This window comes from Bos taurus, chromosome 13 (assembly GCF_002263795.3).
Source record: "Bos taurus isolate L1 Dominette 01449 registration number 42190680 breed Hereford chromosome 13, ARS-UCD2.0, whole genome shotgun sequence".
NCBI classification, from domain to species: domain Eukaryota; kingdom Metazoa; phylum Chordata; class Mammalia; order Artiodactyla; family Bovidae; genus Bos; species Bos taurus.
In genome coordinates, this window is record NC_037340.1 from 17,925,370 (window position 1) to 17,940,432 (window position 15,063).

The following is a 15,063-nucleotide window of genomic DNA, read 5'->3' on the forward strand; positions in this document are numbered from 1 at the left end:
GCAAGTGCATAAAACCTACCTGCTGACATGCAAATAAGACGGGGCCAGTGGCTAACCCAAGCTTCAGGTCAGCTGAAGTCGGTTTGCCCATCTGTTCAGAACACGAGGTGAAGTCCAGGACGTCGTCTATCAGCTGGAGAGGAAGAAAGGGCTGTCACAGCCCCGCCACACCAGTATCCCCACCGCCATGCCCGCTGGACCGCACCCCTCCAGAGCAGTAGACCAACCTGAAAAGCGATGCCCACGTTCTTCCCATACTGATAGGCAATCTCATGCACCGCTGGGTCAGGGCATCCCAGGACAGAGACCTGAAACAGAGGATCCCGAGGTAAGCTGCTGGAGGGCAGACGCAGGGTGGCGGCCCCACGGGGATTCACACCACCTCCTCAGGAAAGGGGCCCTGAGGCTGGGTGTGCAGCCAGGAGAGACTGCTCTCAGGAGACCAATCACAGAGTGCCTGTGTGTCTGACCTATGGAATAAAGGACTTCAGTCTCAGACTGTTTTTTTAAATTTCAAGAAAACTCGCCTTTCCCACCTCTTTTCACTAGACAGGCCATCTTTCCCACCGCTTAGGGAAAAATGAGATAGGACTAGACCACTTCTGCAATGCGGGAGACCTCCGTTGGGAAGATCCCCTGGAGACGGGAAAGGCTACCCACTCCACTATTCTGGCCTGGAGAATTCCATGGACAGTCCATGGGGTTGCAAAGAGTTGGACACGACTGAGCGACTTTCAAAAGGAAAAAAAAAGACCAGTTCTGCTAGTCAGTCTTTCTGACGTGCAAACCAAACAGACTACAGTATCTGAAATGCTGTCTTCCAGTGCCTGGCAAACCTGGTCCAACTGCTGGCATTATTTTTATTTTTCTACTGACTTACCCTTATTTTAGGAGTAGAGATCTGATCTAATCGTACACAGGATGTGGCCATACTTCATTTCCCCATTTGTAGTCCTTATAATCATTTTTGTTGATTTCACTTGATTCTGAAAAGCTGTTTTTTCTTGGTGTCTGTACCAGCCTCAAGCCTCACGCTTCAGACACAGGTGTGGTTCTTGCGTTACCTAAGGACAGTCCCCGGTCCTACCGTTTCCATGCTTCTCTCACAAGAAGTCAGGTAACTGTATAAAAGCTTTTTTCCCTGGTCACTGAGGGAGTAGGACTTCTAAGTCTCCTGTAAAACTCAAAAAGCCCAGCTGGCACTGGTTACTCAGCACTTTTCCCACTGCTCTGCTAAGCATGCAAAGCAGGCCCAGCCACACTTCAGAGAAGGGGGGTGGGGTGGGGGAGAACACTCCTCCAGGGGAGAGAGGGCCTGGACTGGCCCCGAGAGCCAGACAGAGCTCTTCTGGGCCTCCTGTCTGACCTCAGCCCTCACCTTCGTCGGCCTCTGGGGACACGGGGGACCCTGCTGGGCACAGGCAGGTGGGTGCCACAGTGAGCCTGGGGGGCGCCACAGTGACCTGGGCCTCCCGTCTGACCTCAGCCCTCACCTTCGTTGGCCTCTGGGGACATGGGGGACCCTGCTGGGCACAGGCAGGTGGGCACCACAGTGACCTGGGCCTCCCATCTGACCTCAGCCCTCTCCTTCGTCGGCCTCTGGGGACACGGAGGACCCTGCTGGGCACAGGCAGGTGGGCGCCACAGTGACCTGGGCCTCCTGTCTGACCTCAGCCCTCTCCTTCGTTGGCCTCTGGGGACACGGGGGACCCTGCTGGGCACAGGCAGGTGGGCGCCACAGTGAGCCCGGGGGGCTGCTCTTCTGCCCCTCAGTTACCACGTGACCTTCGTGATCCTGTCTGTGCTTCAGTTTCCTTGTCTGTAAAGCCAAGGCTCACAAGCGCCCACAGCAGAGGCTGGAAGGAGGACACGTGACGCCACCCATGCTCTCTGCACACCGCGGGCGTCTAGCTGTAACCCCGAGTGTCTGCCGAGACTGTGACCAGCCCTCCTCCTCCGCTGCTGTGCCTACAGGAGCCGGGGAGTGTCCTGGTCTGCTGCCGCAGCCGGAACACATAACCTGAGCAGGTTTTCAGGGACTGAGTGAAGCCCATGCCTGTGTCATGTTTGGTCATGTGTCCTCGATAAAAACGCACACGTGGTAAAAGGCCAGGCGGCCGCTCACTTGAGTGAATGAAAAACTCAACTGCTCTCAACAGCAGAGACCTTACCACCGGCAGGCACTGACCCACAGTGGGCTGTAGGGAGGGATCCATGAGACCACCGGGGGAGACAGTGCAGAAATTGTGAAAGAAGTCAAGAAGTGCATCAACCTGGCTGAGAGAATGAGTGCATAGCCAGGCTCGGGCAGCCTGGGACATGCTGAGCCCAGAAAACAAAGACATCCCCTTTCTAGACAGAAATAACTCGTAAAGCAGTTCTGTAGAGGGTGATGCTATTTCCTATGCACAAAGCAGCACAGAAATACAAACTTCCTTCCTGAGAAGTCGATTTTTAAAAACGCCATTCTATTTCTAAACTCAGTGGATTAAAATGTCTGGAGTACATAGGATAAGCACTGTGCCTCATCTTAGATCTCACAACAGCCTATAATACCTCTTCTGGGGCTGATAAGGGTAAAAGTCAACAACCACTTAGCACTCTGCTGGGCACTATCCTGAGATTTCTCACGTTGCCACTCACTGAGGAGGCCGGCGCCGAGACACAGCGGAGACCAGGTGTCACAGGATGAGGAGGTGGCGAAATCAGGACCGAACCCCAGGCGGTCTGCCTCAGATTGGTCCCGATCACATGGATCTGCTGCCTTTAACGGGCCTCAAAGTCGAGGCTCAGAGAGGCTGGTCATGGCGCTCAGGAAGCAGAGAGCCCTGAGTTCGCCTCACCGCCCCCGCAAAGCCAGGCAGTAAAGAGACACTGCTGCTCAGATTGCCCAAGATGGCGTGAAGAGCACCCCTCCCCTGCTGCCCCTGCCCCGTGAGGCCTGTCTGACCAGGAAAGTCAGAAGGGACACAACCCAAACCAGAAAGGGGGCAGGCTGACACGCACGCGTGTCGTCTCAGCCTCAGAGTCGCCCCCCACCTGAGTCCTGGGGAGGGTGGAGCGGAGCTCAGCTAACTGTTCTGTCTGAAGCAGGTCCACAGCCAGGCCACAGGGCGCACGAGTCGAGGGTGGGCGGTAAGGACCACACCTCTCAGGAGACTCCTCTGCACCTCTCCTCAAAACCAGCAGAAAGATCACATCAACAAGGGCACAGCCCTTGACATCTATCGAGCATCTCTGTCTTTAAAGGGAGTGTTTACATCACTATGAGAGTTAATATACGTACTGTGGTCTTATTTATTAAAAATAATGGAGATTATTGGAGCTCCACCATTATATTAAAAAAATACCAAAACGGGTGGTTGTCAGAAACCAATGGAAAACACTGGGAGAAAACTTTTTCAACATAAAATCACAGATAAAGGGTTAATGTTCTTCATATATAAAGAACTTTTTAAAACTGAGGAGAAAAGACCAACCACCCATCAAGAAAATGGGCAAAAGACATGAATATACAATTCACAAAAATTAAAGAACTGAAAACAGCCCTTCAGCATCTTAAAAGGAGTTCTACTTCACCAGAAAAGAGAGGTGTAAATTAGAACTCCATTGTAACACCATTTCTCATCTGTCAGACTGTCAAACACTCAAGTCTAAGGCTACATTTGGTTAGCGTGGCTGTGGGAAAACAGGCAACCATGTTAACCATGGGCCTTGGGCAGACAGCCCCTGGGAGGAGCACACAGCGGTTCAGTCCCCAGTCAACAGCTCTGGTTTGCCCGCCTCACACCCCTGCTTGGAGCTGGATCTGGGCCAACAGGTCCTGGGAGAGGCCGGCCACAGAGGCAGCCCAGGTCCCAGGCCACAGCCCAAGCTCTGCAGCCACGGTGCCCAGGCCCCAGCCCAGCCCACTCCACACCACGGCCTAGCACCACATCTGCGACACACACACACACCCAGCGTGCATGGCAGCAGCCTTACGAAGCCAAGACACGGAAGCAACCCAAGTGCCCAGCAATAGAAAACTGGTTTAAGAAGATGTGTATGTGTGTGTGTACACACACACACACACACACACACACACACTGGAATATCCTTCAGTCACAAAAAGGAATAAAATACTGCTATTTGCAGCAATATGGATGGAACTTGAGAATACTATACTAAGTGAAGTAAGTCAGAAAAAAATATTATACGATGTCACTTATATGTGAAATCTAAAAAATAATAAGAATGAATCATTAAATACAAACCAGAAACAGAGGCACAGCAAACAAACTTATGTTTACCACTGGATGCAGGGATAAATTAGGAATATGGGATTAAGAGACAGAAACTACTATAAGTAAAACAGATAAACAACAAGGATTTACTATACAGCCAGAGAATTATATTCAAAACCTTATAATAAGCTATAGTGGAAATAATCATATATATATATATATATATATGAAATCACTGAATCATTTTCCTATATGCCTAAAATACAACTATATTTCAAATTGAAAAAAAAAAAAAGATTCTCGACAACTAAATGCAACATGAGATCCTAGACTAGATCCTGGGCCAGAAAACAACGTTCCCACTTGTTCTAACAATATTATGAGAGCTACTAACATTTGAATAAGGACTACGTGTAGACTAGATAAGAATATCATATAAAAAGTAGGCGTTCTCCAGCTCTGACTCACAACCCGAGGCTCTGGGGCGGCCCCCTGCAGCTTTGACAGTAGCTCACTGATTCCAGGCCACATGCAGCACTTGAGAGAACAGAAATTCAGGGGAAAAACAAACGAGAAAATGAATGAATACATGAATCTGCAGGGTTATCATACCCAGTTCTGGTTCAAATCTCCGCTCAGCTACCGTCTGACTGGAAAACACTGGGTGGGCCGCCAGACCCTCTGGCCTCATTCCCGTGAGGCTTTCTGGGGAACAAGGCACAGCTCACGGGTAAACTACATAATGTATTTTGCATGACTATGTACAGAAACAAAGAGCCAATCACCTTTTAAGATTACTTCTATTTTAACATCAGTCAGTGTCCCAAAACAATCCTGAACAGCCCTCTCTTAGATTTAATACCATTTTTCATTAAACAGTCCTTAGGACAATGAACTGCAAGCTGTGAGGTTTCCTTCAAATTGCCATGACGTCCTGAGGTTCATTAGTTCTTCTCTAATGCTTCTGATGTTTAAATTCTTACCCCTTCTTTTTGGTGTCTCTAATTTGCTTTGCGTGTGTTCTCTCAGAGCCCACGTGTCTGCGTTTAAATACCAAAACCACATAAAAATAGTTTTGAATATATAACACCTCTGGAACATCTCTCCCCATAGGCACTTATATATAAAAACTTTTATTCAGGGAGCTCACACTAGCATCCTGCTTTATTAATTCTAACAGCTCTGGAGCTCAGGAATAAATCACAAGAAAAGTGGCAGTTCAGGGCTGATGGCAGCCTGCCTCCTAGTGGACAGCCTGAGACATTTCATTTTTAATGAGGTCCACCTGTACCTGCCTACCTGTGAGGGACCAGGCCCTCTTTATGAACGAATACACGTGCGGCCCTGTCTTTGGCTTCCTAAGCAGAGGACAGCGAATGCAGTCTCTCCCCGATGGCGTGGCTCACTGAGTGCGCGCTCCCGTTCTGGCTCCGGGGCAGCAAGCGCCGCTGCCCTGTGGAATGTCCACTCTGCGGACAATGACCCTCAGTGTTTCAGATCCAACTGCCCCACTAACGGCTGTGCTTCTCTCTCTGCAGCCTCAGGCCTGGGACGATTTCACTGTCACCTAACACACTAGTGAGCCTGGGTCTCCAGCTGCATGGAGACATTGGCCATCAAGGGTATGATGAACAATGAAACATCAATGTTCTTAAGATTAATTAAGATTGAAGGCCACCATTTAAAATTTTTCTTTTTTCTAATTTAGCATTCTCGGGCCTATCCTATTTTTGTCTCTCTTTTTTTAGAAAACCACACTCACAATTTCTGGGAAATTAAGAAAAAATGCTCTTTCAATAAAAAGACAAAAATGGCTGAGATTGTGGCCATCATGGTCTACATAATTCACATTCCTTTGGGTTTTAATTGGGTCTTTTTAGGAAGAAGTGTTGTCTTCATTCTTTTTTGGCTCAATTACAATTACACATTTCTTGATATTTTTCCAGACACATTACTGGCAAGGGGCTTTTTCACCTAAGAGGCCTGAGAAAAAGCTCTCTTCAACTGTAATTATGTTAAGAGTGTATCATGAGAGCAATTGACACGTGCCCCTTAGCAGTCTCCCCTTCTTGCTGCTTTAATCACAGGGACTCTTACTTGGCCCAGTTTTCATCCTGCGTCTCTGCTAGGCTGAAAGACGGTCAGATGAATAATTCTAGGTAGAGAACTGTCTCTCATCCGTGGGCTAGCACTGAATGATTAAAGACAATATTGATTTTTAAAAAAGGAAATTATGTGAAGAGTGGAGGGAAGGCCATGAGAAAGCAATGGGTACAGAAAAGTTATGGTTCAGGCTCAGCTGATACTCAGAAGCAGAAGGACTTTTTTATAGTCCCTAGAACTGGGAGGGATTTATTACTCATAGAAAAGGACACAGAACACTGGTACAATCTGTTAGTCGGATATTTTCACCCAGGTCAATATTTAAGAACACAGCAGAGCACTTTATAACTTTTTACATGTAAAATGTACAAAACGGGGTGTGGTAACCATGAGGGAGACCATTTAGTTGTTCAAAATGTTGCACCCATTTGGAAATCAGGTTGGGGAATATATTAGAAAGCTTGTCTTGATTCGACTCCTAGGAGGAAAGATAAAAAGTTGATGCCTAAACAGCAAAAATGAAAACCACAGCAGAAGTTCTCTGCTGTCTGGGGATGCAATTCTTTTCTCAATTACTCTTGGGATTTTGGTCACTATTTTAAGATTTTCCAGTGCAACTTTTTCTATGAGAATTAGCTCCCAAGAAAGAGCTGCTCCTGCTGCTAAGTCACTTCAGTCGTGTCCGACTCTGTGCGACCCCATAGACAGCAGCCCACCAGGCTCCCCCATCCCTGGGATTCTCCAGGTAAGAACACTGGAGTAGGTTGCCATTTCCTTCTCCAGTGCATCAAAGTGAAAGTGAAGTCACTCAGTAGTGTCCGACCCTCAGCGACCCCATGGACTGCAGCCTTCCAGGCTCCTCCATCCATGGGATTTTCCTGGCAGGTGTACTGGAGTGGGGTGCCACTGCCTTCTCCGAAGAAAGAGCTAGAAAGCTTTTTTTTTTTAACTTGAAAAGAAACAGAACGTACATACTGCTTTACAACTGTTGGCGATCAGACTTGCAGTCTTCTTGAAAGTCTTCTCAAGGTAGTGTGCAAATCTTTCATTTTCATTTTCTTTTGACCCGAGCTGAAGAAATTCACCTACAAAGAAGGAAAGTGGCCAGGTGAGGGTTTTGTTTTGTTTTTGGCAGGGGGCGGGGGGGGGAGAGCTGGTAAAATACTAAGAATGAATAAAGAAGAAAAGTCAGAATTAACCTACCACGCACCAAATCTTCAATCACTTGGGTTAAAATAGATATAACAGTTGTATTTCCAATTCGTGCCAGAGCTATTGATGCTGCAGAAAGAATTAAGTCACCAGCAAGGACAGCCTAGAAAAGAAGAAAAACCTTCAGAGAAAAGTGTCCGAGCACTGGAGCCAACAATGAAGTTTCTCAGGAGAGAAGTCCAGAATGGGAGGGAGAGAGGGCTCATCCTGGGTCTCCGTTTTTCCTCTTCCTCAGCGGGATTATTTTACACGTTTGGGACCCTGTTTGAAATCTCTTGGCTCTCAGAGATTACCCAGTCTGTCTCTCCAGTTGAGAGCTGAAGAAACGAACGCCTGGAGATGGGAAGTGCCTGACGCCCTGGCTTCATCCTTGGCCACCACAAAATGCATCCCACTGCCTTCATTTAGTTCTGGACCATTCGTTCTCCCATCACACCGTGTGGCTACACCTCTGCACTTACTGTTTCTTCTGCTCAAAAAGCCCCTCCCCTTCACCTGGTGCCTCGTGTGCAGGGTTAGCTCAGGCGGTACCTGCAGGAGGTCCACTGAGACCCCTCGGTCTGACCTGTGAGCACAGCGCCCCTCGGGCACTGCTCTCTTCCCACTTTTTTCCTATTTGCCAAACCCCTAAGGGCACAGATTGTGAATCACCCAGCTAGTACTTGGCACACACCATGGCCCCACGCGTGCTTTGCTCAATGAAACCTAAACCAAGGAACCCTGGCTCCAAGTTCAAAGCTCTTAGTACACTATTACACGGCCTATCATTCCAGAACAAGACATTTTTTCACTGAACATGCATGGATACTTTTTCAATCTTCTTTAGATGATGAGTTAAATGTTTGCACTGTTTGCCATTAATTATAAACCATATGATTGGATTATATGCAATAATCAAGTATACTAATTTGCATACTTAAAGGATATGCATAAGTGTTAAAGAGTAGTTATAAATGATAGAGTTCATGGAAATTTTAATCCCTAGAATATGCAACATAACCACATTTTCAGTCTTTATTCCACACAGCACGTGGGACCTAAGTTCCTCAACTAGGGATTGAACCCATGCCCCCTGCAGTGGAAGCGTGGAGTCTTAACTGCTGGACCACCAGAGAAGTTCCAAGTTTTTATTGTCTATTAGTTCTCCGGCATTTAAAAATTAGTGATGTTCAGTTTGTTTACCAACTAAACATCATTTTATACAACATACACTGTATGAGGTACCCTGACATAACTGTAAATGCACACTGATAAAGTCACTGTACACATCGTGACTTACAGGCTCACAACATCCACCTCCACCCCGAGTAAAAGGTGTGACTCCTCATAAGAGACACTTTTTGGATAACTACAAATATGCTTTCCTTAACCGAATTCTATGTAAAACTGTGATTAAATAGAAATAGTAAGTTTATTTTTCTATGGTATTATCTACAATCAAACATCTGTATATAGATGAAAGCTATATACAAGAAACTATTTTGAAAGCTAGAAGACCACATTTGATGAAACACATTTTCATCATTTGAGACAAATCTGAAAAATAAATGCAATCCAAAGAGTGTGGCATTTAATATGAAAGATGAAAAAACCCAAAAAGCTGCACGTACCTTCTTTTCACCCCAGATCTTATTAACGGTGTGTTTTCCTCTCCGAGAACTTGCATCATCAATGATATCGTCATGCACCAGACTGGCAGTATGGATCATTTCTGCAATTAAGGCAATGGCACGCTGGCTTGCTTGCACATTTCTAGTTAACAGAAAGCAATGCTTTTTAACAGAGATGCCACCTAATAACCTTCTCAGCAATCATCTTGTGAAAAGTGGACATTGGATCTAGGATAAAGAATTTTATTTCTCTGAAAGAAACTGTATAAAAACTTCGGCTTCCCTACACAGCCAATGCTATCATTTGGAGAACATTTAAAAACACAGGAGATACTGTGAATCAAGATTATGCTTTCGGGACACCACATTAAGAAGTAAAATTTGTATAATGAACAACAAAAGGAGGATAAATAGCTTATAAGTCTGGGCACTGGACTGATAACAATTGTCTTTATGTCTTGTAACAGCGGTCTTGGTCAGTTGATCAAGTTTACAATTAGATTACAACTAAATTTCAGAAATTGATGGGGAAGATAGGCGAAAAGCAACCTAGAGAATCGTGTGTTAAAGAACCACCAATCACTATTCAAACCTTTTTATACCATCTTACACATTTAGTATGGAGAAGGAAATGGCAACCCACTCCAGTATTCTTGCCTGGAGAATCCCATGGACAGAGGAGCCTGGCGGGCTACATTCCATGCGGTTGCAAGAGTCGGACACGACTTAGTGACTAAATCACCACCACCACATGTTTAGCACGAAGACCTCCATAACCAAGATAGCTGGAATTCATAATTCCACTTGGCTACTGACACTGGTTATCAATATGAATTGATAATTCATTCATACTGGAGTATGAGTTCCAATTCATGTTTAACCTGTGCATTTGAAATTTAAACTTTCATTTCCCATATTTAACAGAAAATACAGGAAAAGCACTCCAAGAAGATACATGGATGTGAGTTCTACAGCTAAAAGAGGACTTCAATTTCTTTTTAATCATGATTATTATCACCATAATCTTCTAGGGAAATTTAAAAAAACCGAATTTTGAGAAAATCAAACTGGGAAAATAACCAACTGAATTTTCTGAACCTAAAAACAGAAGCCTGGATCAAACACATGCTAACCAAATGTTTCACTTATTCTCTAGCTTACTTTTCAAATATCACGTTCTCTCAGGAGAAAAGTGAAGGGGATCCTGAAATGTGATGTTTTCTTTAAAAATCTAACCTGAAAATCTACAAAAGCCAGTGCTCCTTCTAATGCCTCAGTTCTAGCAGAAAGCCATGAAAAATGATGTACAGCTACAGTACAGATGCTAGAATTTAACTACTAAATCAGCCTGAAGACTATCTTCCCGTTTTGCCTTATATATAATTTTAAAATATAGTACTTTGCCAGCAACTCTTACCTAAGATTTTTAGAACTAAACCTCAGAACCTTCCAGCTGCTTTTAGCTTGGAAACAAACTGTAAAGTGCGGCTTATTATTTATTAATGTCACACTTATAACTGTTCTAAATACTTCTGGATCACAGCCTCCTTCATAGTAGGGAGGGACAAATGATCTGGTAAGACCACTTTAGTGAGTGAGAAAATGGAGCTTCAAAGGGCTTTCAGGAGCTTGCTCCAAATTTCTCAGTGAGACACTCACAGACCCTACAGGAAGAAGCTTGGACCTTAAATATTTTCCAGGTACATTTACTGGATCCTATCTTTTTTTGAGTTGAATGCACAAAAAAAGATGTACACTTTTACCATCATTTTTTAAATAGACTATTTTTTTTAGAACACTTTCTCAATGAATTTCAGTCTGATGAAATATGTACTTGCTATTGGTTAATAGCAGAGTCACCTTCAGGCAACTGGGAGAGTCATCCAGCCTCCCTCGGGCGCCACTGCCATTATCGCAGCAGCAGGCGGGGCCCTGCCGAGAAGCTGCAGCAAAGTGGCAGTGCTCACTGAGACACTGGGGTGGCTTTTGTTTTGTAATTTTTAAATACTTTAAAACAAAGATTTCTTGAAATATTTTGAAATTTCATAGACTCTTCATGTATGTAAAAATGCCATTTTGTATGCCTAAATTGACGAAACCAGGATTCTTGCTTAGAACATTCTGTGGCATCATGACACAGCCCTATGTAGGATGAGCCTCACATTTTCGACGCTTCCTCATTTTATCTGGTATACTTTTTCCTGCACACGTAGGCTTTCATGTGTGTGAGATTCTATCTGGAAAATGCTGCCACTGCATACCCAAGCACAGCATAATAGTCTGGAAGTCAAATTTACAGATTCCGGAAACGACTCACACTGTGTGAAAACGAAATCCTACAAGTACTGAACCGAATCATACCTTCAAAAAAATGGGCACCGTTTCTACTTCCCGCTGTGAAAGAGCGGCCACACTTTCCCAGCTCCTGAGAGAGGTGCTAGGAAAACCTGCCAGGCGAGACAGCAGGAGAAAGGAGGCCCCGAACCTCAGAAAGCAGAGGTTCTTGTACCCTGCACTCCACACCTGCAAGAGCGAGCGATGACTCAGCCAGCCCCTCACCACCATCAGGGGTTCCCCCTCACCAGATTCTAAATATTAGAATGAAGAATTAGAAGCACAGATAGGATAGATGGAATAATGACCTCTCCACGTACGCTTCACCAAGCTGACATGTGACTGAAATAAAACACTTTTTCCTCCCATTCATGCTGATATATAACGCCAAGTCTTTAAATGACAAGCAAACCCTGAGAGTGAGGTTGTCTCCAAAAAGAAAATCAAACCTTGTCAATGGATTACCCTGACTTGCAACAAATGAGGTGGCAGATAAATTTAAATAGTAAATGCGGTTTTCACTTTAACAGGCATAGTGGCACATCTATTCCTAAAACTACAGGGACTGTATGAAGACCAGAGAGTTCTCAGGTGGGTTACAGGAGGCTCTACTTCTAAATAGTACACTATGTTCTGTTTATCTCTTCTGGCAATTCTAAAGAGAAGCGTTTCACTTTGCTTGTTAGCACTAGCTTACTATTCCTTAAATCTCATCTCTGGCCCACCTCGTCAAAAACCAATTGTCTTGAAAACGCAGACTGAAAGTTCCTCAGACACTGCAATTGGGATCTCTCATGATGGGGCTCAGGAACTGGGATTCTGAAGTGGCAGACCCACTGAGTCTGACGCACAGAGTCAGGGAAATGCTGATCTGTGAGTGGGGGGCATTCACCTGCCTTACCGCAAGCCCCAAAACGAAGCGGCTCCTAAGGAGTTTGACAGAAGCGTGGTCTCTGCTGCCTCCCTGTGGCCAAGCCTCTAAACTGCAGGCATGAGAAGTCTCTCCAGCCTGAAAGGTGACCTGAACTCGGCGGCTCAGTTCAAGCAAGGTCTTGTGCCAACTTCTCTCCAAGTGTCTTCACAGCTTGCGGGCAGGCAGTGCCCCCTGCTCTGAAGGGCGCAGTCACAGGAGGGTGACCTCTCCTCTGACACTTCATGTCATCTCGAGTTTTAAAGGATAAGAATGGACACTATCAGTTTGGTACTGAAGAAATTCTCTATTTAAAAGGCAACAAAGTCTCTGTCTCTAAAGTTCTTCAGGATGTGAACTGTTATCTGATGAAAGTATATATAGCCACGTTTTCAGTACACTGAATATATCCGCACAGACGCACTTTAGAGTCTCTTATCTGCCACTGAGCCGGGTGGGCCCGCAAAGCGCAACACGTGGACAGCGTCCCGCTTTCCTGCTGGGCCTGCGCTGCCAGTCCTGGCGCATCCCGAAGAGGCACCTCCAGAGGGAGGGAGCAGCCCGCCAGGCACACTCCCCGCACGGACAGGACACGATGCGAACAACGGCATTTGTGCTAGTTTCCTGGGCTCTGAGACAGGTCACCACAAACGTGCTGGTTTAAATGGACAGAAATTCTCCCACCGTTCTGGAGACCACAAGTCCAGAAACAGTTCCCCTGAACTGGAACCAAGGTGTTGGCAAGGCCAGGCTCCCTGGAGGGCCTCAAGGGCAGGGGCCTCTCCTCACTCCTTCCAGTTCTCCTGGCTGCTGGTGACCTTTGCTTGTGGCCACAAGCTGGAAGGCGCCCCTGCAAGCCCCTCCATTTCGTCTTCACATGCCCTCTCCTGTGTGAGGCGATCTCCTCTGCCCCCCTCTTTAGGGCTACCAGGGACTGCATTTAGGGCGCGTCCGAAAACCCGGGATGATGCCTCCATTCCACAATCCTAGCTGAAAGCACACCCGCAAAGACCGTTTTCCTGCCACAAAATGCAGCACTTTATAGGTCCCAAGGCTTAGGACGTGGATGCCTTTTGTGGAGCCATTTTTCAGCTTAACACAGTGCCTGCTTTCGCCAGCCTCTTCTGTTGATGCTCAAATGTTTCCTTTTCAGTGATCTCATTCCTAAAATTACTTGATTTTGCTGCTTCTGTCTAAAAGCTTGTTTTTCCACATTATTGATACAACCTTGAAGTGTCTCCCCATCTGCAGCGGCACTCAGGGTGCAGGCTGAACTTGGGGCGAGGGGGCCATGGAAGGGTTCCTCACCATCTCTCACTCGCCGCATCTCATCCTCTACCCCAGTTTCTTGGCCTTGGTCTCTGGCCCTGCAATCTGCTCTTTCGCTGTACTCCTCACTGGCACAATGGGGACACTACCGGCATGAACGTCAGAGGTGCCCTCCATCGCAGGGACAGCAGAGGTGCCTGCGAGCTCTGACTCGCTTTGCAGGTCACTGTCCTTGGTCACTGGCCACTCACCTCTGAAAACTCAAACAAGCGCACCAGACTAGTATCAAGACTGTCTTTCTTTGAAGGGAATGGCAGTTTTAAACTTAACCCTACAGTCATGAATCCATTAACAGTTTTAATATCAGGAGAAAAGAACTGACATCCAAGGGCAGCAGCTCTTGAATATTTCAGATCTATCTCCAGATAAAAATAGATGCCTGCAAAGCTGCCTTGTAAATGATGCAGGACTCACGCTATTGGCTGTTTTCTTGCCTCTGAAGCACTGCATTTAGAATCCTTAGACATGTGGAGAGTGACCCCCACGGTGATATCTCAGACCTGCAGTTGTCCAGGATGGCTTTCTCCACAGGACCCATGGTGACATCGAATGATGCAGTGCTGGGGTTTTGCAAATGGATCCAGCTGATGAAGGTGCAGAAGGTGATTCCTTCAGTGATGGACTCAGCCTCCCCTGGGGGCCAGGAGCCTGAAGAGCGAGCCCTACAGTCGTCCTGATCTCAGTGATGTTCCTTTCAGTTGGAGCTTGACCTCACCCATGAAGTGGACAAGCCTCTGGTTACTAAAGCCTTCTATACCTCAGTAGGTGTCCTCTGTTACAGACTTTACTTGTAGATCCATGTTAATAATGAGTATGGACACATGAAAAGTGCCATCTCCTGGCTTAAAGACAAAAACATTTCCTAGGGCACCAAACTTCCTAACCCACAAACAGCCACGGCAGTACCTGGCTCAATGATTCACAACACATTCTAGACCAGGAATGGGTCTAGAATCTTTAGCGGCCTGACCCTAGAAATCATTCAAGTGAGCTGGTGCTCTTATGACTATTTTGTTACAGCTTTCCTACAGTAAGCTTTTGTAATTTCCTTTGCTGTCATGAGGATCATAAGTTACTTCCAATGAATTTAAGACTTTTTCACATTTGGAAGCTTGACCTGTTAACTAATGTGAAGACTGCGTTATTTAAACACACACACACACACACACACACACATCATCCGATCTGTTCTATCTAATCAAATGTCTGGCTTTGCAAAGTGCAATAATAGGATTCAGGGGCACTTGACTGCCTGTACAGTCACGATCAATAGATCTGTGCCCAGTGTAACTGCAGTAGGCCTGTTATCTCACTGGTCCTGATACCCACTCTCCAGGGCTGC

The 15,063-nt window shown here is 46.0% G+C and overlaps 1 protein-coding gene across 6 annotated transcripts in view; it reads right to left on the minus strand.

The window, feature by feature from the left end:
• PDSS1 (decaprenyl diphosphate synthase subunit 1) overlaps positions 1 to 15,063 on the minus strand; it is a 40,460-nt gene that overhangs the window by 9,019 nt on the left and 16,378 nt on the right. For 5 of the 6 annotated variants that reach the window (XM_010811105.3, XM_059892510.1, XM_059892511.1 and 2 more), the window contains 5 exon segments: positions 9,149 to 9,290; positions 7,530 to 7,641; positions 7,302 to 7,411; positions 228 to 308; positions 20 to 133 (listed from right to left, as the gene is read on the minus strand). In XM_010811105.3, coding sequence (XP_010809407.2) covers positions 20 to 133; positions 228 to 308; positions 7,302 to 7,411; positions 7,530 to 7,641; positions 9,149 to 9,290 — 559 coding nt within the window. 6 annotated transcript variants of the gene reach the window in all.